This window comes from Ascaphus truei, chromosome 8 (genome assembly GCF_040206685.1).
Source record: "Ascaphus truei isolate aAscTru1 chromosome 8, aAscTru1.hap1, whole genome shotgun sequence".
In the NCBI taxonomy this organism is placed as follows: domain Eukaryota; kingdom Metazoa; phylum Chordata; class Amphibia; order Anura; family Ascaphidae; genus Ascaphus; species Ascaphus truei.
In genome coordinates, this window is record NC_134490.1 from 34,028,623 (window position 1) to 34,055,931 (window position 27,309).

General features: G+C 40.3%; 1 protein-coding gene across 1 annotated transcript in view; it reads right to left on the reverse strand.

Moving 5' to 3' along the window:
* Nucleotides 1–27,309, reverse strand: part of TBXA2R (thromboxane A2 receptor) — a 48,980-nt gene that overhangs the window by 7,841 nt on the left and 13,830 nt on the right. The window contains exon 2 of the mRNA XM_075611296.1: nt 215–1,228. Coding sequence (XP_075467411.1) covers nt 215–1,066 — 852 coding nt within the window. The 5' untranslated portion in view covers nt 1,067–1,228. The remainder of the gene's footprint in view (nt 1–214; nt 1,229–27,309) is intronic.

Genomic DNA, 27,309 nt, shown 5'->3' on the forward strand with positions numbered 1-27,309 from the left:
GTATTGTGTACTAATTTTTGACAAAATATGACCATAACATACTTTAACATGACCCAAAATACATTAAACTTCAGTATGCCTCTTGCCACAATTATATTTAGGTCAAATACAATAACATAATTAATGCTAAGTCAGCAGCTGTTTGGGCAAAGAATAAACTGCTTCCAAGTGAAAAATGCAAAGAATGGCGAGTTTGCAAAGTGTGTTAACTTACCAGCAATGGGAGCCAGCATACACTTGCAATTATCATGATGCCAACTAGCTGGACCATCATTTCCACTTCACTGTCACGCCGCCTCTGTACAGACTCACGGTCGTGATAAACCCTGCAGAGCGTCACTACACTGATGGTGTTGAGGACAAAGGAGAGACAAACAGCGAAGATGCCAGTCATCGAAAAGAGCAGGCCGAAGGCAATGTTCTTTGAGTCGTGTAGTAAGGTCAGAAAACACCAGGATTTTGGAAATTGCAGTGTATACTTTCCTATGCCCATTATGGGCAGCAACCCTAAAAAGAAGGCAAAGAACCAGACCATGACCACAATGCCCCAAGCTCTCTTCTTAGACACATTGGCGGAGCGTGAAAACGGCCTATTTATACCAAAGAAGCGTTCTGCTGCCATCGTGGCGCCCAGCAGAAGAGGGCACAACCCATAAAATACCATAGAAACACCCATAAAATTACAAAAGTGGCAATTTTTGTCTATCGCCATCCAGCTAAAGTTGGTGATGTGGTACGTCCCCACAATGGTCCCAGTTACCAGTAGTCCCATAAAGTCTGTGAATACCAAACCACAGAGGAAAATAAGGAAAGAGGAGCGTGATCGGCTGCGTGTCGTCTTCGAAGCACTGATCAAAACGCAAAAGGCAAACAGGTTGGAGAAGAGGCCAGTGAGGCTGAAAATGATGGAGAACCACCCAGACGCAATTAACTTTGTCTCTTCCATGGCCAAGCTCATGTTAATGTAACGGAAGCAGGTGCCTGTTTTTGTAACAAAGCTACTGTTTTCCATGTCCATGTCACCTGCTGGGCATAAAGCTGCTCCCACTCTATCCATAGTGCACATTTCTGTTTCCCACGGGGAGTTTTGATAGGCGAATAGCTGTGTCAACCGTTGGATTCATGTACAAGAGAGACCAGACTGGAAGGGTCTTTTAGGGGACTTGTCCAGTTCTGCTGCATGTCATTTTCACTCTGTCATGTATTGGACTCAAGCATCATCCTAGAGCTGGGAACATAAAACAAGAAAAATAGTCTCATTAAACCCATTTGATTGATACAGTAATAGATTAAGCTATTAAAACTTGTAGTCATGCTATTGCCATTGATATGGCATTTAGAACACTTTATCAGTGAATTGAGTCAAAGAGAAATAAACAGCTACCTTTCAACTGGATAGTACATATAATGTAGTTTATAAAAAAAAACATACCTTGTATATGTATCATTTTTAGTGTTGAAACTAGCTACTAAAAATGACTGTAAAAAAAGCAATGATTGAATCCATATACATGTTTTTCATATGCTAAATTACATATTAAGATGGTTATGTCAAATAGTTAAATCTTTAAAACGAAGGCAAAATATGGCACAACATGATGGTTCAATTTTCTAAAACATTTTATTTGGTCCTTGAAAGCTTCTGTTTTTTTTATTACCAGTTAATCTCTAAAACAGCATTAAATTCCCTGTCTTGTACCTCACGTAAATACATTCCTTTGGGTCCTTAATGTGCAGCAGTAATCTACCGAAAATATCTAGTCATTTGTTGTATAAACTGGAGCACAGGATAGTTGGGATGCTTATAAATGGTAGTTTGGTAATATAATCTATTTCCATTTGTTTTAGCAGTAACTGCTTCAGTTCAGTGGACTATACTAGTCTATAAATATAGACACAGTAACCGCGCACATCGCGCCATCACACAGGGCTTTATTCCATTACAGTACATCTGGGTGATGAGTTATCCACAGGTTTTAGTTTTGCACTGAAGCAAATTTTGGAAAGTATTATGTGGGAATGAATTTTTATACAATTATTGTTAAAATGGGACTAACACACACATATATATATATATATGCAGTGTTCGACAAACCTATACATTTGCACGCCCCGGGCGAGTGGATTTAACATCGTGGCGAGCTCCTATTGGCCCAAGCAGCACACGTGTGGTACTAGGTGGCGAATAGATTTTTTTGTTCGGCGAGTAGATTTTTTGGTGATTTGTCGACCACTGTGTATATATATATATATATATATATATATATACATACATACATACATACATACATACATACATACATACATACACAACCACTGCAAGCTCAGAACCCAAAACCACCACAGCAAAAGGAGTGCTACTGGAATTATATATATATATAAACGTACAGAAAATGTAATAAAATAATGAAGAGAGGGAAACAGGCTCACTCACAAACAAAAAAAGAATATCAGGCATGTAAGTAATGTATATCACCACCACGGGATCAGCGCGGCAAAATCTCCTGCAGCATGAGATGTAACAGACGCTGCCAGCTCGTGTCCCAATGTATCAGACCTCATGGATGGTGTTGAAACTCGTATTAACAGGAGTCTTGAATAGTCAGTCTCTCCAAACCAGACCGGCTAACAATCGCGCCAACTCCTGGCTGTGTGCAGCAGAGCTGGAAGCTTGCCACCCTTCCGACCCGACCCTTGATGATGACGTAATGTATATATATATTAGGGAGCCCTGATAGGCTGTCAGGGACGTTTAGTGTGATTACTATTGCAGGCATAGGGCTACGCATGCGCTTGCTGTTGAATTAGTCTCTTTCTGTTTACATTAGTGACGCGTGACTTCATCGCCCCTATTCCCATTCCACACAGAGGAGGAGATTATCTTCGCGCATGCGCAATGATAGCCCTAGTGACGCTGGTCTCCCCGCTATTATCTAATAGGATCGCCACCTACAGGGGTGCTGCGGACAACGCAGAAAGGGTGCAGACCTCCTTTTCCCATGATATGTAAGTTTATTGGCCTGTATCTCCAGCATTGTTTGATTCAGTGGTAATGATTAGTGCCCATGTATTTAGGGTTACTGCGCATGCTCAGCATTGGCACACAGATGATTATGATTAACTGCACTGCTAATTCTAACAGGTTGATTTATGTTTTGGCGCCGTTTGTGTCTCTGATCCCTATATATTCTGCCCTTGTTCGCCAAGGAACTACAACCCATTCTCCAGGAAGATACAAGACTGCAACAGGTCTTCCCTGAAACACCCCTATTATCATACAGACAACCTCATAATCTCTAGAAAATGATGATGAGAAGTAAGGTATCCAACAATACAACTGAATGCGGGACAAGACCATGCCAGGACGCAAGATGCAAAACCTGCGCAATGCTCCACACAGCGGGCACAATACAAATACCATACAGGAATCTGGAGTACAAAATCAGAGGAAGGTTCATCTGTTCCTCCAGCAATGTCGTGTACCTCATCATGTGCCTGAAATGCCCAGGGGGCTGCTACTACATAGGCGAGACAGGACAGGGGCTAAACAAGAGAATGAATCTGCATCACCACAGAATCACACGCGGAACAAGAGACAGTCCTGTCGGCAAACATTTCTCTGACTCTGGCCATAAGATGAACGATCTGAAGGTGGCCTTACTCAAAGGTAATCTTAGAACACTGAAAGAGAGATGGTTGCATGAATACAAATTTATGCAACTGTTCGGGACACTTAGCGGTGGCCTAAACCGAGACAGAAGTTTCACGAGTCATTACTGACACAAGAAAACTCTCTTCCCACGAGTGCTAAAGGCCATGTCTATACATACTGCACTATATGAATGCACACACAGCTGTCTCCTACACATACAAATACATTATGTAATTCCATTCCTATATACCAATAGGGACCACATAGTATCTACACACACTTATAGTAATGGAACACCCTCTTACATTTCTACACCTACCCACACCACTATATACACGTCCACTCCACACACACCTTTTGTAAAGCGCTGTATACTCTGTGGGCACTTTACAAATGTATATTTACATACACACATACACATACACACTCTTACATCACTTACGTTCAGGGACCATTTAACACCTCAAGTCCTAAAACACATACTGCACAGGGGGGAGGGATAAGCTTCAATCACAGATCACATACCAGTATGCACTGTTTTAAGGTTAAAACCCTTTTTTGGCTTCATTCATTGTAACATCGCCGGAAGAATAGATCAGTGTATCTCGAAAGCTCGCACAAATAAAAGCATTTCGTTATCCACAGAACGTTAATGTCTATTCGTTTTTGATTTTATATATATATATATATATATATATATATATATATACATATATATATACCATCATGTTTTAAGTTACTGTATGGTGGGTGAAAAAGGCAACAAGAAACCTCGATAAATGCATTCGTGAACATTTTTCATAATAGAGTACAGTGAATTGCTGCTTCAATGCTTCCACGCCTAAGGCGTAACACGTCATCAGGGACTATTGACTAAAAGTTCTAACATTATAAGAAAATAAGTCACTAATATGCCAAGTCAGAAGTGTTTCTAATCCTATAATATTCAGGCATCTGGAGTGTATTACATTGATTAATACTGTAATCGTCGAAGTCAATTCCAGGCGTTTCGCAACGTTTAAGCTAACCCTTTGGCTGTTCATGTAACCTCTCACGGACTGTATGCCTTGAAGTTCCAGATGGTGAATGCCCAGGGAGCATAATGTTCCAAAAAGGCAGCCCATTGTCAGAGGCTCATCACAGTTCCTTATACATTATATTCACCGATAACTCACATTCAAACATTTAACATGTTTTAAGGGGGCCCATAAAAATCTCTTGAAGGAGTAGTCCTGCCTAGGGCACAATTAAACTGAGGACAGGGTTTGTTTAACCCCTTGGGTAATTCATGGCGTAGCTACCATATCATGAGGTCTGGCACTCCTGGGTCCCAGCATGCTACTTCATGGGCATTTCGCTTGTTGATCTGACCGGATAAAGGACTGAAGAGCAGAAGACTCTTATTCCCTCCTCGTGATGAGCGACATCGTGATCATGAGGATCGCTCCCCGAGGAATGTGCACATGATCTCAATGTGCCGCGTCCCTCCCCCCCTCCCCCACCATCACTCAAAATGTTAATTGAGATGTGGCCAACTCCAGTCCTCAAGGGCCACCAACAGGTCAGGTTTTCAGGATATCCCTGCTTCAGCACAGGTGGCTCAGTCTTTGAGGCTCAGTCTTTGATTGAGCCACCAGTACTCAAGCAAGGTTATCCTGACAACCTAACCTGTTGGTGGTCCTTGAGGACTGGAGTTAGCCACATCTGGGTTAATTCATCGAATGTTGCAGATTGACACATTAAAAAAAACAATTTAACATTTCTATGGTGAACTAAAGCTTTGAGGAGTTTTACCTTCTTCATGATAGGTTTTAGTGGTACAACGGTTTGGAAGTCCTATAGCTACCGTTACATTGTTAACTTTTCTCCATCATTTGTTTGCAACATCATTATTAATCCCGCATTGCTTATTTCACAAGATACAAATAAGAAAGGCGAGTTACTTTAATGAAGGTAAACGAGGATGTGTGCCCCCGCGTCAGCTGTAGAAATATGTCTCGGTGGTGGCGCTCCTTGGGTCGGTAAATGTTCACACTCAACAAGAAAAAGAAACTCAATACGGGCACTCTGCCACCGGTCTGGAGAATGAGATATTTATGTATTAGATATGTTAATAGGATAGACGTGGGGTACATTGTTATCCACCCATCCCGTTCTATTTGTGGGTCCGGAGTTCCAATCCTCGCACTCCTCACAGGGTCATTGTTGCGTCATTTCTTGATTTTTAACACCCCTTATTTTTATATTCGTTATGTAATAAAGTCTATGAAATGTATCACTAATCCCCCAGATCGGTGGCGGGGGTGGGGGGGTGGGGGCCCGTATTGGGTTTCTTTGTTTGTGGAGTCTTTACTTTAATGAAACCTGCGAATGTTTCCTCTTTAACCTGAAACAGTGCCCTGCTCCTTTAAATGTTGGGATTTTCGCCGTAACAGAGATGTATTCATTTTCCTTCCCGTAAATCATTGATTTCTTCACGGAAAGATCTAGAAATTGGACAGCGGACGACCCTTTTGCAGGGAGTGGTAGTTTAATATGGATGTGGTGATAACTTTTCTTAGGGCTAGATCCGCAGAAGTCCCTTTAAAGGTTTGTCGTGACATTACTGCAGGGGTGAACAAACTTGTTGCCCTGTGCCCCCCTGCTTGCTCTCCCCCACTGCTCACACCTCACCCCCTTACCTGCGGGTCATGTGGCATCACATCACCCTGCGGCGTCATTTGGCGCGGTGTTGCCATGGTGACACGTTGCCCAAAGCTGTCTGAGTCAAGGTAAGGGAACTTAAAGAGGCCTCACGCGGTGCCCTGGCATTTAATTTAAAAGCTTTGGGGAAGAGCGCGGGGCCTCTGTAAGCGCTGCGCCCCCCTAAAATAATTCTCGTGCCCCCCCCCCCCCAGTTTGCGTACCCCTGCATTAACGTATTGGTAGTCCTAATGCATTTCCACAAAAGGTGATTAGCGCTACGACACCCCTCGTGTTAACGAGAGAAATATCGGAGCGCTACATCGTAACGGCTTATCTGGCTTACTCATATGCAAATAATATGCTAATGAGCTGTTAACCTAACAACGCATATCGACAAACCTCCAGTCATGTTAGCGCATGGAAATAGCGTTACGATAATTACGGTCACATCAGAACCTGCCTCAGATCCAGACCGTGATTATCATAACGTTATTTCAGGGAGTGTAGGACTTAACCCTTTCATTACACTTGTCATACAAATATATATATATATATATATATATATATATATATATATAATGATACATAGTTACATAGTAGTTGAGGTTTAAAAAAGACATGCGTCCATCAAGTTCAACCTATGCTAAATTTAGACAACAGATACTATATCCTATATCTATACTTCCTTATTGCTCCAGAGGAAGGCAAACACTGTACATATATATATACACAGAATGGGAGCACACACTGGGAAAAAAGTGTGCTGCATGGTAAAGGGTTAAATAGTTATAGTCTGTGAGGATCCCTGGAGATCCAATATACTGGCACAGCACGTGGGATAATCACATCAAAGTGGTGTATTCGGTCCAAAATGCACGCATATGCCTGACGTTTCAGTCCTCAGAAGACCCATGAAGAAGGTTCATCTGGGGACTGAAACGTCAGGCATATGCGTTCATTTTGGACCGAATACACCACTTTGATGTGATTATCCTCGTGCTGTGCCAGTATATTGGATCTCCAGGGATCCTCACAGACATATTATATATATGTATGGTAAAACCTATCCTGCTTCATTTTTGCATAGCCAGTATAACCAACCCCACCCTGATGAGACCCATTAAGGTCAAAACAGGTGTCTGTGGGTGGGTTTACTGGCTATGTATCTTAACCCTGGCTTTGCTCAAAGCTGTGACCATGCAGCAAGCTTAAGCCTTTAGGGAACCATGTTAATGGTTTGAAGCAAAAGGTGAAACCAGAATGATTTAGATAGGCGCTAAATAAAAGTGCAGTGGTATAATGATAGATTCACACAGGAAAAAATATATAAGTAACTTAAACGATGTCTCAACCTTCCTGTGGGGGATATGTACAGATCCCCCTCAAATGGAATGGATACAGGTGGTTGGAAGGGAGCCACAGTCGCAGGAACATCCAAAAAATAAAAGGAAATATAATAGTGCAATATGTTGTGATAAAGCGAATTTTGAGATGTCTTGGCTCTATAGAGTGTCTACTTACAATAAGTAGGTGTATAAAAAGCGTATTGCAAAGTAAGGTGGTGTGTAGCAGGCTGCAGAGACAGGATCCTCGCGAGTTTGAGGTGAAGGAGATCTCACTCAGGTACACATGCCACAGGAAAAGATACAGAAAAGACCATAGTACAGATCGGACAAAATCAGTTTGTATTAAAAGCAGGGTAAAAGTTGTACTTACAATAAGTACATAAACAATGTACACGTAGCGTTTACTTTAGAGGTGAAACCGGCGTCTATGTGGGTAGCCTCTAGCTGCTGCAACTCCCAGTCCTCCTCGTCGGATCGCGATGACTGGCGTCTGACGTCACTACCGGCGCAAGGGTGACGGCTTCCGATCCGGAACACAGAGGTTGGCAGACAGCAGGGGGACCGCAGAATAGGCACCTTCTCCTTCTGGGCAGCTGTGCAGGCTGCAGGAATAGGCTCAACGCGTTTCGCTGTGTTACACCACAGCTTCCTCAGGAGCAAGTGAATACCCCTAGTGGGTGTGCAGTTTATATACCAGAGACAATTACTCAATAAAAGCTTGATTTTACATAGGTCCTCCTCTTAAAGGTACATGACTCTATGGTCCAAAAACGACGCAATTACACTAAAACTTTAATATTACATATCACAAAAAAATATAAGGTGCATAAAAGATGCTAATAGATATTAAAATGTTTATAATGTTTATAAAAAATGTTTATAATGTTTATAAAAAATGCCCTATACATCAATAAAACTATGCAGACTATATAGCTCAGCATGGTGGCGGAGAGATAAAAAGGGGGAGAGAAATAAAATATGATCAGTGACATAGATAGTAGCGTATTCTTATGTTCATAAGATCTCAAAGGCTTGAGATCAAGGGGGGGGGGGAGGGAAGGGAACATGAGAGAGATCTGTGGTAATGGGGATAAAGGAAGGAGTAGGTAGGGTATACAAGTGGGTACAGCAGAGATATTAGGACTATTGGACAGATGTTAGTTGATTAAGAATGGTATTATTTCAAAGTCTGCATTCAGACCGTGTGGTATTAAGGTGTTTAATTTGTGAATCCAAAACATTTCACGTTTACTTAAGTCAATATCTCTGCTGCGACCTCTCCAATGCTGTAACACATTTTCTATACCCGTAAATTTTAAACCTTTAGTGCTCGAATTATGAAACAGTGCAAAATGTTTGGAAACACTGTGGGTTAAAACTCCTCTACGAATGTTGCTCAAATGCTCTAAAATACGTGTTTTTATTGCTCGTTTTGTTTTGCCCACGTATTGGAGTCCACATGGACATTCCAATAGATAAATTACATATTCCGTGTGGCAGTTCATGTACTGTTTAATCTTAAAGGTTTCCTTCCGATTATTCCCCATAAATTCTCTTTTGTCTGTCTGTTTATATTCGCATGCTTTGCATATTGAGCATCCAAAAAAGCCCTCAAGTTTTTGAAGCCAACCTGTTTTTTTAGGGCCATCAGTTTTCCTTATGGCGCTTGGTGCAATGATGTTTTTAAGATTTTGCGCTTTTTTAAATATTATTTTTGGGTGCTCCGGAATAATATCTTTTAGTATTTCGTCATTTTGCAAAATATGCCAGTGCTTGCGTATTATTTTACAGATGTTCTTTGATTCTATATTAAAGGAAGTTAGAAAAGCAGTATCAAAAGAATTATTTTCAATAGCAGGTGTATTCTTAGGCCTAATCAGCTCCTTCCTATCTAGGCTTTTTGCCTTGGTCAGGGCGGTATCCAACATTGCTCCATTATATCTTTTCTCTAGGAAGCGTGACTCTAAGATTTTACATTGTTCTTCAAAGGTAATTTCATCGGTACAGTTCCTACGCATACGCCTATATTGATTATAAGGAACATTGTCCATCCATTGGTGATGGTGACAGCTTGAACGGAGAATATAGTTATTACTATCAACCGTTTTGAAGAACGATTTGGTCTTTAGGATACCTTCCTCTATATATATGTTAAGGTCCAAAAAGTTTAAAGATGTTTTATTTGTTTCAAAAGTAAAAATGAGATTAGAGGTATTGATGTTTAAATTAGCCAGAAAAGCATCTAACTCTCTTTGCTCGCCCTGCCAAATGAGGATGATGTCATCAATGTAGCGCCGCCATAGGACAATGCCGGCCCCCAGCACACCACCGGGCCAGATGTTATTTTCCTCCCAGTATCCCATAAAGAGATTGGCGTAGCTGGGGGCAAACCTCGTTCCCATGGCGGTGCCACACTTCTGAATGTAGAACACATCCTCAAAAAGAAAAAAGTTCTTCTCCAATATGAATAAAATGGCGTCAATAATAAACTGTGTTTGTATCTCTTTTAATTCTGGGTCTTGGCTTAAAAAATATTTGACAGCTTCACACCCCAGATTGTGTCTAATGGAGGTATATAGTGCGGTAACGTCTATGGTAGCCATAATGAAATCTTCCTTCCATTCTAAATTATCTAATAGAAGCAATATTTCCGTCGTATCTTTGAGGTAAGATTTCAATGTTTTTACATAGCTTTGCAGGAAAGTATCTATATATGCTGAGAGGTTCATTGTACGTGTACATTGTTTATGTACTTATTGTAAGTACAACTTTTACCCTGCTTTTAATACAAACTGATTTTGTCCGATCTGTACTATGGTCTTTTCTGTATCTTTTCCTGTGGCATGTGTACCTGAGTGAGATCTCCTTCACCTCAAACTCGCGAGGATCCTGTCTCTGCAGCCTGCTACACACCACCTTACTTTGCAATACGCTTTTTATACACCTACTTATTGTAAGTAGACACTCTATAGAGCCAAGACATCTCAAAATTCACTTTATCACAACATATTGCACTATTATATTTCCTTTTATTTTTTGGATGTTCCTGCGACTGTGGCTCCCTTCCAACCACCTGTATCCATTCCATTTGAGGGGGATCTGTACATATCCCCCACAGGAAGGTTGAGACATCGTTTAAGTTACTTATATATTTTTTCCTGTGTGAATCTATCATTATACCACTGCACTTTTATTTAGCGCCTATCTAAATCATTCTGGTTTCATCACTGGTTTTCTGTACTTGATTTGGTGGCTGCTTTTTTAAGTGACTTTATTACACGTTAAATATGGAGGTTATTTCACCAAATATTTTTGCAAAGAGACAATCAAGAAAATTACATTTTAGCTTTAATGACACAAAAACATCACATACACCTGTTATCAATGATTTGTTAGAAGAAGAATTTTTGAAATTAGAAAGGCTATTAATCAAGGACACTAGAAAATGGCTGGATCTAAGCTTCCTAAATAAGTATATGGAATGTAATAGAATACCCAGAGGCCTAAGATTTTCCAAAAATCCCTCATCCAATCTTGATGATGAGGATTTTGTGAAAAACTGGCACGAGACCATTGACAAATGCTCTTTTAATCTAATGGTATCCTTGATTAACCAACACAAAAAGCATATAAATATTATTGATGAAGAAGTAGTAATAATAGAAAACAAACTAGCTCATTTGGAGGATACTGCAGAGTTCAAAATTAAAGATAGAAATCTGAAAAGAAAAATTGATAAATTAGAAAATGATTTGTATACCACAAAAATGAACAAATTCCTAAGAGATGAGGGAGACTATTTAAGAGGAGAACAGAGAGATTGGAAGAAAAAGAAAACTAGATATCAACCAGAAAGGTCACAATCAGATAGATATGGTGACAAAACTTTTAAAGAATCGGACAAATCTTTTAAAGATACCTATTTTAAACCAGACTACAAATCGAATAATTCATGGGGAGATAATAAAGATCTCAAATCCACCCACCAAAATTCTAGAACAGACTATCCTACCTATGATAAACACCCTAAAAACAACACTATATTTAGAGGTAGGGATCACCATAAAGAAGGAGAGAGTCATAAGGGAGAGGATACAGAAAGAAGTGATAGATATAGACTAGAAGCAGAGAAACAGAGGAGGGAACAACACAAAGAGAGAGAACAACATAGAGAGAGAGAGCAACATAAAGAAAGAGAGTTGCAGAAAGAGAGAGAGCGAAAGAGGGAAAGAGAACAAAGAGATAGAGAGCTCAGAGAGAGAGAACTTCAAAGAGATAGAGAAGCTCAACGAGAGAGGGATTATAGAACTAGCAAATATCTACGTGAGAAAGAGATTAAAGAGAAGGAGACGAAAGAGAGAGAACATCAAAGAGAACGTGAATTAAAAAGAGAGAGGGAACTCAGAAAGGATAGAGAAGAGAGAAGAAGAGAAAGGGATAGGCATGAATGTACAAAACATGCCAAAACCAGCAGATCCCGCTCACCTATAGGAGCTACAGGGCCAAGTAACTTTTTAGAGATAGAAGATACACTAACACTATGGGAATCAAAAAACCCCTACACTCCCCTCTCAGACCAAGGAGAGGGGTTCACACTCCCGAAAGGAGAAACAGGCAGAGAGGGAAGCGGGGGAGAAGAAAGAAAAAAGAGAGAACAAAAGTGAATAATAAAAATAAGAATACAAGTGTATTCAACCTAAGTTCCACCATTTTGTCTACCCCACAAGTAAACCTCATTTCAAAGGGACTGTCTTTTGCCCCTACTGTTGGACCCAACAGCTTTGAATTATTCCTAGATGCTAATAAGTATCTGAGAAAACTCACGGTCAAACGCTTTTTTCTAAGCAAAAATGCTGAATCAAGAATGACAAACCTGAACCCCCCTATCTTAAAAGAGGCAGATAGTTTTAAACATACCAATTTAAAGAAAAAATCTACATTTTACCCCACTTACCTTAAAGGTAATCATTTGGACGTATTTTACAATCTAATAACAAAAGATTTTGAAGAACTAACCAAAAACAAAAAGATAAATGGTAAAAACAATCTGACAAAGGTTGAAAAAACAGCTCTAGAGGAAATCACTAAAAACACCAATTTGGTAATTAAACAAGCAGATAAGGGAGGAGGAATAGTTATCTTGAACAGAGAGGATTATCTTAAAGAAGCCAACCGTTTATTGGGTGATGTAAATACTTATGAGATCTTACACAAAAATCCCAGCAAAATATTCTTTAAGGAACTTAAATCCCTCTTAGATAGAGGTAAAGATCAGGGTATCCTTACAGACCATGAGTATAACTTTCTTCTGAACGAGACCCCGCAACTACCTATCTTTTATATATTACCAAAGATACATAAATGTCTGGTAAATCCTCCGGGAAGACCGATAATTTCCGGTATTAACTCCCTTACATCGAACCTCTCAGCATATATAGATACTTTCCTGCAAAGCTATGTAAAAACATTGAAATCTTACCTCAAAGATACGACGGAAATATTGCTTCTATTAGATAATTTAGAATGGAAGGAAGATTTCATTATGGCTACCATAGACGTTACCGCACTATATACCTCCATTAGACACAATCTGGGGTGTGAAGCTGTCAAATATTTTTTAAGCCAAGACCCAGAATTAAAAGAGATACAAACACAGTTTATTATTGACGCCATTTTATTCATATTGGAGAAGAACTTTTTTCTTTTTGAGGATGTGTTCTACATTCAGAAGTGTGGCACCGCCATGGGAACGAGGTTTGCCCCCAGCTACGCCAATCTCTTTATGGGATACTGGGAGGAAAATAACATCTGGCCCGGTGGTGTGCTGGGGGCCGGCATTGTCCTATGGCGGCGCTACATTGATGACATCATCCTCATTTGGCAGGGCGAGCAAAGAGAGTTAGATGCTTTTCTGGCTAATTTAAACATCAATACCTCTAATCTCATTTTTACTTTTGAAACAAATAAAACATCTTTAAACTTTTTGGACCTTAACATATATATAGAGGAAGGTATCCTAAAGACCAAATCGTTCTTCAAAACGGTTGATAGTAATAACTATATTCTCCGTTCAAGCTGTCACCATCACCAATGGATGGACAATGTTCCTTATAATCAATATAGGCGTATGCGTAGGAACTGTACCGATGAAATTACCTTTGAAGAACAATGTAAAATCTTAGAGTCACGCTTCCTAGAGAAAAGATATAATGGAGCAATGTTGGATACCGCCCTGACCAAGGCAAAAAGCCTAGATAGGAAGGAGCTGATTAGGCCTAAGAATACACCTGCTATTGAAAATAATTCTTTTGATACTGCTTTTCTAACTTCCTTTAATATAGAATCAAAGAACATCTGTAAAATAATACGCAAGCACTGGCATATTTTGCAAAATGACGAAATACTAAAAGATATTATTCCGGAGCACCCAAAAATAATATTTAAAAAAGCGCAAAATCTTAAAAACATCATTGCACCAAGCGCCATAAGGAAAACTGATGGCCCTAAAAAAACAGGTTGGCTTCAAAAACTTGAGGGCTTTTTTGGATGCTCAATATGCAAAGCATGCGAATATAAACAGACAGACAAAAGAGAATTTATGGGGAATAATCGGAAGGAAACCTTTAAGATTAAACAGTACATGAACTGCCACACGGAATATGTAATTTATCTATTGGAATGTCCATGTGGACTCCAATACGTGGGCAAAACAAAACGAGCAATAAAAACACGTATTTTAGAGCATTTGAGCAACATTCGTAGAGGAGTTTTAACCCACAGTGTTTCCAAACATTTTGCACTGTTTCATAATTCGAGCACTAAAGGTTTAAAATTTACGGGTATAGAAAATGTGTTACAGCATTGGAGAGGTCGCAGCAGAGATATTGACTTAAGTAAACGTGAAATGTTTTGGATTCACAAATTAAACACCTTAATACCACACGGTCTGAATGCAGACTTTGAAATAATACCATTCTTAATCAACTAACATCTGTCCAATAGTCCTAATATCTCTGCTGTACCCACTTGTATACCCTACCTACTCCTTCCTTTATCCCCATTACCACAGATCTCTCTCATGTTCCCTTCCCTCCCCCCCCCCTTGATCTCAAGCCTTTGAGATCTTATGAACATAAGAATACGCTACTATCTATGTCACTGATCATATTTTATTTCTCTCCCCCTTTTTATCTCTCCGCCACCATGCTGAGCTATATAGTCTGCATAGTTTTATTGATGTATAGGGCATTTTTTATAAACATTATAAACATTTTTTATAAACATTATAAACATTTTAATATCTATTAGCATCTTTTATGCACCTTATATTTTTTTGTGATATGTAATATTAAAGTTTTAGTGTAATTGCGTCGTTTTTGGACCATAGAGTCATGTACCTTTAAGAGGAGGACCTATGTAAAATCAAGCTTTTATTGAGTAATTGTCTCTGGTATATAAACTGCACACCCACTAGGGGTATTCACTTGCTCCTGAGGAAGCTGTGGTGTAACACAGCGAAACGCGTTGAGCCTATTCCTGCAGCCTGCACAGCTGCCCAGAAGGAGAAGGTGCCTAGTCTGCGGTCCCCCTGCTGTCTGCCAACCTCTGTGTTCCGGATCGGAAGCCGTCACCCTTGCGCCGGTAGTGACGTCAGACGCCAGTCATCGCGATCCGACGAGGAGGACTGGGAGTTGCAGCAGCTAGAGGCTACCCACATAGACGCCGGTTTCACCTCTAAAGTAAACGCTACGTGTACATTGTTTATGTACTTATTGTAAGTACAACTTTTACCCTGCTTTTAATACAAACTGATTTTGTCCGATCTGTACTATGGTCTTTTCTGTATCTTTTCCTGTGGCATGTGTACCTGAGTGAGATCTCCTTCACCTCAAACTCGCGAGGATCCTGTCTCTGCAGCCTGCTACACACCACCTTACTTTGCAATACGCTTTTTATACACCTACTTATTGTAAGTAGACACTCTATAGAGCCAAGACATCTCAAAATTCGCTTTATCACAACATATTGCACTATTATATTTCCTTTTATTTTTTGGATGTTCCTGCGACTGTGGCTCCCTTCCAACCACCTGTATCCATTGAAGCAAAAGGTGGCACTGTGTGCTCATTTGCATGTCATTTCCCAGAATCCCTTGCTACAGTGGAAGTGCTGTGTGCTGGGTGATAATGGTGAAAGGCGGGGTTGCAGACCTGCTAAGACGTGCAAATGAGCATACAGTAATATTTCCATTTGATATATATATATAATCATATAAATGTCTAAAAAATATCAAGAGAGGCATCTGATAATTGTCATGTAATAAACTATACTGTAGTTTTTAGTGATTAAAGTGCATTTGTCTGTCTAACCTAATAAGGTATATCACCTTGACTGTTTTCAGAGTGGGTGTACAATAATGTGTCTACATATTATAACAAGAATTACCAAGAGACAGAAACTTTTAGTCACACAAAGTTATTTCACTGTGAGTGAAAAATAAATTCAGGAATATATTCATTTCAAAACTATTTCCAAAAATCTCCTCCTCCACCTTTTTTGGAGCAGAGCTGCCGGGTTCACAAAGTCCCCCGGTAACGCGTCTGTAACTGGAATGGGAACGCACATGATCGTTTTTCCAATGCGTATGTGCAGTATATTGTTCACTGCGCCTCTGTGCCACGGAAATCTCCATTAATACAGCACATGTAACGATGCTAGTTTGCTGAATGGCTGTTGTTTTTGCTTAGTAGCTTTGTGGATACCTGTTAAACTGAGGATACCTAATAGACATTACCTATTTAGGTAACATCACGTTAGTAGCCGAGATTTAATGGAGCTCTGCGTATCTACGCGGTAATGCTTTGAAATGCAGTATTAGTGAAGATCTCATTGTGTTAGATATCATGCCAGCAGCTTTTCACCAATGCTTTTCATTTCCCCTTAGCACACAACAGAAGAGCACACTGGTAAGAATCTTTATTCTGTTTAGTTACTATTCATATTGTAGAAATGTTAACAGTATTGTCTGGCATTGTTTAACACAGTATTTTGCACTGACCAAATGATAGGTGCATTCAGGTATACAGTAATATCCATGCCACTGTTTTTATTGGATGAACATAGAATCTTTCCCTATACAGCTCCTGTAAAACAAATATATATATATATATATTCCCCGCGCTTCTCCGTGTAAGGAGCATGCTGCTGGTGAAAGGATTGGCCATACATATGTGAAAAAACAGAAAGTGAATCCCTGCGCTTCTCCCATTGGGATAGCAATAAATGGGGAAATAAATATACACAGTGAAACCTAAGTCTGTAAGACAAAGCAGACTTTTGGTTATATCCTTTAGATAAAATTATGGCAAGCCAGCTAACCAACGTCAAGGTAAGTCGCAGTATCAGGTCCCTATGCTAAATACATATAAATATTCTGTTAAATATACCCTGAAGGGGTTAATAAACTAAGCATAAGCTTATGTAACTTAGTGCAGTTAAAAACTGGTATATACCAGTAAAGATACTTACATGTATGCAAGTAAAGTGAAAAGTGAATTTACCGGGAGATAATATACCTTGAAAAGGAGGCACTAACCTCCCACAAGCTGCTCAATAAGCAGTTACAGGTGGATTGGTTAAATACATTAATCACACCCCAATAGTGGTGCCCACTGGAGTGTGCTGCTAGGGATTTGATTCAGCCCAACAGAAAATGTAAAACAAATATATATATATTCACTGCGCTTCTCTGTGTAAGGAGCATGCTGCTGGGGAAAAGATTGTATACAGCTCCGGAGATACCTCCAATGGTGCCGCAGCAGCATCCCCGGTTAGGTAAACATTATGGGGGTTTAAATCTCCCACGTCAAGGAAGCCAATAGGAAGCAGTAACCTCATCCATCGCAGCTTCCTATTGCCCACCGTGCCATGGTTAGATTTAAGAATCCTAGTGTGTTGGCAGCAGGTACACGGTTAAGTATCTCGGGAAGCAGGGGATCCGCAGAGCTGGAAGGAACACGGTTCAGCTCTGGAGACCTCTTTGACAATGCTTTTTATATTTCACAGGGCTAATTTACCGATGTTAAAAACAAGTTAAAAATGAAACAACAAAACAGTGAAAGTAAAGTCTGGCAGAACCCAGGAAAAGATAAGAAAGCCATTTTTAATGGATGATCTATTTATAATAGACTTCCTGCATCACTAAATATCGTCTTGTTTGGCTGAGCAACATACACAAAATATTCAGCATTGAGCATCAGATGATTTCAATGGTTGGATTGAAATGAAACAAGGCAATTTATAATCAATTCCAGCCTTGACCTTTTCTTGTTTGCCAAAGGTTCCTAACATTTTGTTCTTGAGATACAAAGTTGACTATAAAAAATAAAATAAAAATGTTTTATACATTATACATATTATTATATTAAAAAAAACACATTCTAGCAAAAGTATTCATTCTGTAAATATTTTCTCATGCAGACATTTCTCTCAACACGCTCTTCAATAAGCAGAAGGTTAGATTCCGTGTAGAAGCTCTGACTATGGGAAGGAACGTCTTGTTCTAAGAAAATCTTGTAAAGGCTCGATTATTTCAATGGTTACATTAGAGCAGGTGTGCGCAAACTCTTCTCCCTGCGCCCCCCTTGCCTGCTCTCACCCCCTGCTCGGCTCGGGTGGCAACTGACGTCACATGACCCCCCGCGGCGTCATTTGCCGCCGGGTTGTCATGGCGATGCATCGCTGGAAAGTGAAGGTACGTAAAGTTACAGAGGACTCGCGCGATCCCCAGCATTTCATTTAAATGCCTTCGGGGGAAGCGCGGGGCCTCTGTAACCTCCGTGCCCCCAGTGAAAATCTCGCTCCCCCCAGTTTGCGCACCCCTGCATTAGAGATGGGAAAGAATGTGTTTCTAAGTTAATTAGTTAGCATTCATTTTGTGGTTCACATAACAGTTTTGTACAGTTATTTTATCTTTTAGCCGCCCTTGTTCAGATCCCATGTAAGTGGCCACACCGTTTCCTGATGGCAAGAAATGCTTTAGCGAGTTTCCAAGCTTGTCAGGTCACAAAAGATATTTTTGTCATGTTCGTTCACAAACCCTTTGGACGCATGCTTTGGATAAGCCTCTCTGTAAATGGACCCCACATCAAATAAAGAAAAACATGTAGGATGCATAAGGTCAGGGGGCTCAACTCCAGTCCTCAAGCTCCCCCAACAGGTCAGGTTTTCAGGATATTCCAGCTTGAGCACAGGTGGCTCAATCAGAGGCTCACTCAAAGACTGTGTGTGTGCGTGTGTTAGGGGGATCTGTGTGTGTGGGGGGGCGGAGCTGTGTGTGTGTTGGGGGGAGCTGTATGTGTGTGTGTGTGTTGGGGGGAGGTGTGTGTGTTGGGAGGGAGCTGTGTGTGTGTGTTGGGGGAGCTGTGTGTGTGTGTGTGTGTTGTGGGGAGGTGTGTGTGTGTTGGGAGGAGGGGTGTGTGTTTGGGGGAGGTGTGTGTGTGTGTGTTGGGAGGGAGCTGTGTGTGTGTTGGGAGGGAGCTGTGTGTGTGTATTGGGGAGGTGTGTGTTAGGAGGGAGCTGTGTGTGGTTGTGTGTTGGGGAGAGGTGTGTGTTTTGGGGGTGAGGTGTGTGTGGGTTGGGGGGAGATGTGTGTATGTGTGTGTGGAGGGCTAGGGCAAAATGGGTGCAAAACACTTTTATACCACATGTATTACTACTGTGAAGCGCTATGTACATTAATGGCGCTATATAAATAAAGACATACAATACAATACAATACAATACAAAGGGGCAGGATGATTTTGCATCAAAATTGGCTTCATACATGGACCCTAATTTAGGGAATTTAAAAAAGAAGACAAATTGTTTTACGTTCACAAGTCCTTTTTAGATACTATCTTCTCAGAATGGGCTTCCCCACAGCGAAGATATCCTACCAATTACTAATTTACTAGGATGTAGCTTTTTTCCAAACAAGACGCTAGGAACGGGAATACATCCCCTAAAGTAGTTGCGGGTCCCGTTTAGCACAAAGAAGGACGATCCTTTTCCGATGACAGGCGGATGGAAATATTTCTAGATACACATACAATAAGCGCTCCACCTATTTGAATCTATAGGGTATTAATTACCTCTATATAAGGAGATAATATAATGTGAATGTGCGCAAAAATGTGACAATGTGACTAGTTATGTAAAATCACTAACAGTCAATAAAGAGTTAAAGTGATACAAATCCTAAAAAATAAATGAGTGAATACTAGGATGGCAGCCTTAGGACAATACAACAAGTCTATCCAATGACTTGTAATGATGATAGAAATAACAAGAGAACACAAAGTCCTTGGCGCAGTTATTGATTAAGAATACCAGTCCTGGGCACAAGCTGTAATCAGTCCAGGTGCACAGTCTCTGATGAAGCACGATCTCCTCCAAATGCAGTAATTCTATGAATAAGCAGAAAACAAGAAGACCATTGTGAAGTAACTTCTAACTTGAATCCCAGGACACTCCCCAAAGAAATGCCTACTTACAGGAAATTCATAGATTAAGGACCTTGATTGGTATCTTGATCTGGTGTACACACTGACTCCCTGTATCCCGCGCAGTCTCCAGATCAGTAAATGCCCATATACAAAGAATACAGGTACATAGAGTAGTAACAGGGATAACAGTTTATTAAAAACGCAAAGACCGATAAAACACTCGCATTGGGATCAGTCTTGGAGTGTAGCTTAAGAATGCCGTCCGCAGCTTGAGTGGTCGTGATGTAGTGCGAGCAGCTGAGTTTGGTCCCACACCCTCCTCTCTCCCTTCACGGCCGAGACTGGAGTGTGTTCCTCCCCAAGATGACGTCACTGCCACTGCACTAATCTCTCTCTGCTCGTAAACGGACGTAGCAGGCTCCACCCTACGCGTTTCGTGACCGTAATTGTGTTCATGGAGGCTATTTAAAGCCTGTTGAATTAATCCTATCACTCCCTTATAAAATAATACATGGAATTTAGAATAATTAAAAACAAAGAATTAGCACTATAGCACTATAAGTAATGGCTATGAATTAAGCCCATAACGTTTTCAAGAGAAAGAACTGCTTACGTGCTTGCAATACAACATACATAATAATTTTATAAACATAGATTATATAATTATATAAAATGATGAGTGAAAAATCAATAACAAATCTATATGGAAGGAACACTATATGAAACATCAATTAATAAATGATGGAGACAGAAATCCAAAAATCCAAGGAACAAGTGATCGACTTTTCTAGCTCTCTTTCAGGAAAGTACCAAATCAAATTCGATATTCAGTCCCCCAGGAGTCAGTGCCTTAAGGGTATATATCCAGAAGCTTTCACGTCTGGATATAAGGTTGACTCTATCTCCCCCCCCCCCTCCAATATGGTTGGGGGCAGTCAATACCATTACAAATCAACCCCTCTGGATTCTGGTTATGTGTAATTTTAAAATGATTGGAGACACTTTGTGTCTCCAATCCAATTTTGATGTTATATACATGTTCTGCTAGTGTAGCGCACTTTCCCCCACCCCCTGGGAGATATGGCGGCTACGTGTATGTGGTGCGTTACCTGCGGCTCACAGGAGGGCCGAGCCTCCGCTGCTGGGAGCCTGGGGTGTGCCTGATCCATCTGGTGACAGCGCCTCCACCTGCACGGGTTCCTACTATGTGGGATAACCCCGTGACAGGACCCAATACAGTAACACACACACTGATAAGAATAACAGTTTACTATGAGCATCATATAATGAACAACACCACTACGTCCCCACCAACTAGGCCTCGCAGGGCCGTAACCCCACAGTGTCTTCCAACCAATGTCCACACCTGATGGATATGTCCCCACAGTTCTGAGGGGCTCCTGGGCACCTAACCTCACATAGTTTCTTGAACTCCGTGTCTTGGGTTGGCGATCCAACGAACTTGCGGGGTCTGCTCAGTACCATTACGTGACAGAGCCGCTGAGCATTACCTACACTACTATAGAGACATTGGGACACTTTGGTGTGGCCCCTCTTCTGTTGGCTGGGGGAAGAAGTGTTACATTATATTTCACCATGACAGATATGTGGATTAATTTCCGGTTGTGCTAAGAAAGCCCTTGTACTGGAGAACCGGAAGTCTTTTTGCTGTATCTCAACGTGGAAGCAGGACTTTTATACCATGGGAGTGCTGGCCACCGTGGAGGACTAGAAAAAAGGAAAGGTGAGACAACCTCTCTTTTTCAGTGTAGATTGATAATGATTATCACTTTAAGCTTGTTATTTCCCAAAAGCTGTGTCTCATTAAATATAAAGTGCTTTAATCTACAGCTCAGACATCTCTCTGTGTTTTATTCTGGAGCTGTTTGTCCCCTCCTTTTAGGTTCTGTGCTCTTTGCCAAATTCTAATAGCAAATGGGTATAAAACAATTCTACGGTGTTTGTGTGTGTGTGTGATCTTAGCATACGATGCTTCCATTGCAGCCAGGGATTTGGGGAAATGAAAAGCAAATAAATTACTTTTCACTAAGTAACTCGTGCTCTCACAATTTAGCTTTAATTCTAAGGGAATTTTATTTCTGATTTTTGCCAGTTATAATTGCACTGAATCGCAGATTGCATAAATGTGGCATTATTTTACCCTTTGTGCACTTTCACATGTTCCTGTCCTGTAACCTTCTCTTGAAACAGTGAAGACGTTTACACCGTAGGACAGTAAGACGTATTTAACATTTAGTGTAGATTTCGTGTAGGTACCTGCTTAAATGGAGATTACCGTGCCATGGCTTTCAGTCCTAAATAATTTGTTGTATCAACAGATGCTACTAAATGACTGCCTTGTTATAGGACTTAGGCTGCGCTTATAGTGCCTGACCTGGCAAAACAAATGCATTGTCGCCGTCGCAAGCACTTATAGTAAGCGCAACGCGACGGGAGCGACGTCGCAACCAAAAATTTGGTAGCCGGTCAAATTTGATTTTTCAGAGGCTGTCGCCACATGTGACAGCCTCTGAACCAATCAATGGCCAGGTCGCTAGCGACGTCGCTGCAAAGCGAAATACAACTTTCACGGGTGGTGACGGCGACGGGTGACATCATCCGTTGCGTCACCGTCGCGGGCACTATATGCGCGGCCTTAGGATCAAAATGTAAACATTCACCATTACATTGCTAACCAATTTGGGAGGAGCGCAGGGTTTCTGTATTTGTTTTCTATCAGTGGTAGAGCTGGCATTTTGCTATGCCCTTTCCCCTGCCCCCACAGAGACATTTTATAAACCTTTCCTCATCAACCCAGGCTTAAAATAGGATTTAAAGGCGTAGGTTGTATATGAAGAGGAGTTAAAAAGGGGACCTAGCTTCCTATATTATGCAATCAGCAGAGACCAGGAATGCAGCATCCACAGCCCTTCAATTCCTCCCAGTAAGTCTTTGGAGAATGCGGTGGATTTCATTTCAGCTATACCGCCTGAAGCCCTGTACCCAGGTGATCACCACTTACTCACAGCTACCCCTTTTTCTACCCATCATAACCTAATTAGGTCTGGTCCACATCCCCCCCTGAAATATTTTGGATTTGCAGTCCTTGTTCTTTCATTCCCAAATGAATCTCAAGCCCGAAATGAATGATGGATAAAACAAAAAACAGAAATGACAACAGAAAAAAATACGTTGCTCTATGTCTAGCTAACATAGCTCAATATGTGTTTTGTATGCTGAATGTCTCCAGCTGTTTCACACACTGTGCCTGTTCACAAGCTCGTGTCTTCCTGCCAATCCGACCCTATCCCATCTAAGAACATTTTGTAAGCGTCTTCAATCGCTCCTTCCAGCCAGCTTCTTGGCTGGTCTGACTCTCCCCAGGTTGTTTTCATTAGAACATTTATTATTGCAACACGTGAACAGGAAGAATTTGCATCAGAGATGGCTGCCAGAATATACATTGTGTTAGTGATTAAGCTGTGTGGGACACATTGATTCGTTTGCCAATTTCTGGATAATCCATGGCAGGTAAAAACAATGCTTTATAATCCTGTAATCTCCAGTGTGAAACAAATTGCCTTTTGTACACCTACCATCCACCCCTAACCTCTTGTGCCATTAAAGAAGCAGTCCAAGCTGCGGTTTAAATTTATTTCCTTTGATATGTGCATCAATACAATCCACACAATGATAACTAATTAGCTAAATTGCCGATCAATCCCTTCTTCTGTGATGGATCGGCCGAAGATTCGGCTCAGGGGTTCACTAAATGGCTGCCAAGGAGTATTGACTAATCTGTGACTTTGAAAATGGTTGCTACAGAAAACAGAAAAGGCTTGTTACATTATAATACCTTAAAAATTGTCATTCAGAGTTGTTTAAAAAAAATGCTACAAGTATTTCCTCATAATACAGAACTGATTAGTTTTTTTTATAAAAAACACTTTGGTTATTGCTCGTTCTGCAGCTTTAAGGTCACAATAAATGGATTTGCAATGGATTTGACAAAAATGGACTTTTTACCACGTTGATCTTCACAGTACTGTGCACGCAATGTATATAATGTATATCCTGCTCATTATGTAACTGTATTTGTAAACATGTATTATTTGTCTTAACTCTGTGCCCAGGACATACTTGAAAACGAGAGGTAACTCTCAATGTATTACTTCCTGGTAAAATATTTTATAAATAAATAAGTACTCCAGGCATACACTTAGAAAACTCCTTGTATATTTTATGTATCTGCCTACCTTTGAACTTTCATCACGTGGCACTGCCCAATCTCATGCTTGGCACAATATTGAGAGTTCCATGTATAGCGTCATTCTTTTCACCCTGCTAATACTTATGATTTATTTATTTATTTATTTTTTAGTAAAGTTTCCCAACTGCAAAACTGGAGAAAAAATGCGGGCATGTGGAGTTTGTCCATAATACATCTGATGCAATTCTTTTGCTCCAGATTTGCAGTCGGGAGATCTTACTAAGTCTTTTTAAAAAACCAGTAAGAAAAATAAATCTGGTATTAGATTTAGGTATGAAACGAACTTTGTAGCATACATATTCTGCTTTCTTTGCTAATTTTATCATATTGTAGATCAGGGGTGCAAACTCTTTGCCTTGCCCCCCGCTGCCTGCTCTCCCCCACTGCTCGCAGCCCCCCTTACCTTGTCTGAAGCGTCATGTGGCATCGCGTGTCATGGCAACACGGTGACAAATGATGCCGCGGGTCATGGGAAATTTGACTCCATGTTGCCATGGCGACGCGTCACCGAAGCCATCTGGGTCAAGGTAAGGGAAGTCTGAGGCATCGCTCGGTCCCCTGGCATTTAATTTAAAAGCTTTGGGGAAGAGTGCGGGGCCTCTGTAAGAGCTGCGCCCCCCAAAAAAAATCTTGCGCCCCCAGTTTGCGCACCCCTGTTGCAGATTATCTTTTAGAACAAAATTAATTTGCTAACTGTCATTACACAAATTGTTGACGTACTTATAAGGCCAAAGAACATATTTAAAAGTGCAAATACTTTTAATTGTTCACCACCATCTTATGCTATATGCTATTTTGCCACGCATTAGAGATGTAAGTTTTTTCATGTATTTCTGATGAATGTAAATAGATATTAGTGTTCCTGGAGGGAACAAAAAGGTACAAACTAGTTTGATCACTTGGATTATTGTAAAAAAAAAAAAAAAGGATTTCCATAAACCTGACATGCACAAAGTAAACAGTAATTTACCTTAAAAATATATATATATGATGTGAGCATATTCACTTCCTTCCCCATTATCTATTAGGATGCAATGCTTCCACTTCAGCTAGGGATTCTGGGTAATGACATGCACATGAGCACACAGTGCCAGTCCTTACTGCTTATCCATTTTAACATGGAGCCCTATAAGCTATTCCTGCCGCATTACACAGTTTTTTTTTTTTAGCACAGCCTGGGTTAAACAAGTGCAGAGCCAGTAACCCTACTCACAGACAGCTATTTCAACCTTTTGGGTCTCATCTGTGCGAGGTTACATAGTTACATAGTAGATGAGGTTGAAAAAAGACTTCTGTTCATCAAGTTCAACCTATGCTAAATTTAGACAACAGATATATGATAAAATATCTATACTTATTGATCCAGAGGAAGGCAAACAAAAAAACCCAGAGTCATATCATCCAATGATATCTCATAAGGGGAAACATAAATTCCTTCCTGACTCCAAGAATTGGATTAATCCCTGGATCTACATCCTTCCCATGTATACTTACCGGCAGTCCTCGTTTTACAACACTTCGCTTTACAACGAATGGCTTATCCAACGCTATGCAATGCATTCCTATGTTCATTTTTACAACGCCAAAACGGCTTATCCAACGCTCTTACGACGCTTTGCACACAATATACACACATACACATAAACAACGTTGCAAAGCGTCGTAAGAGTATATATATATTATTATATTATACTATATAATATTATATTATACTATATAATATATTATTTATTATGTTATATTATATATATAATACAGTATATACACTATATCATTTATGTGTGTGTTGCATATCTTATTGCCTGCGTAAAATATTTGGTGTATTTTAGTGTTAAAAATGCCTTCAGGAACGGAACCTTTCATTTAAACAGTGTTCCTATGGGAAAACGTGTTTCGCTTTACAACGTTTCGCTATCCAACGCCATTTTGAGTAACGCATTGTGTCGGACAACCGAGGACTGACTGTATTTGGTATATCCCTGTATACCTTTCCTATCTAAAAAGACATCCAACCTTTTTTTTAAACAAATCTATTGTATCTGCCATCACAGCCAGTGGTTACTGGCTTTGCAGTGTGGAGCTGATACGTGGGTATGACCAGACGTTAAACAAGTTATGGTGGGTAAAAAAATAAAATAAAGTGACAAAAATCCTCCACTGTGTAGCACATAAAAATACCACTTGTGGTGCATTAAAAAAAAATATATAAAGAATCCTGGATTAACTGTAATGCATGCGAGCCACGCATAAACTATTTCTTTTAACTTGGCTTTTCCACAGGATGGAACTGCAAAACAAACTCACAATCAAGATTCCACTGATCCCTGTATGATGTGTCTATCCTGCATTTTTTCCCCCAAAAGAAAATAAGCAAATTGCAGGATGTTCTTCAATGAAAAGGCCGAGTGAAAAAAATCCATTTGACCTCTTTTTCCCAGTTCTTAGTCAGACTTTTTTTTATAGGCAGCCTGCGGGCGTGACTGATTTAACATGATCTGTTAATGCTTTTTCCATTAATTAAAAGCTGAAAGCAGCACGTTAGACATAGAAACCCACACATTCTACTACACAAGGCATCACTGAGTATGTCAGTATATTTCTCTAACTCCAAAGATAGTTATTATGTTAAAGTGGAGTTTCTCTAAAAAAGGTCTCCTATAACCAATAGCAGTGTTTGACCTTCCAACACCCACTTGTAATGTACCTTAACAGGCGCCAAATACTAATTAGTGTTTTCCTTATGTGAGAAGGGACTCTCTGTGCCTTTATACTATAACATGCGAGACATTGCACAGAACACCTTATTGTAGTCACTGTATAGAATAAAGGCCTCTGATTATAACTGGGGGTTATCAGAGAACCACTTGAGGA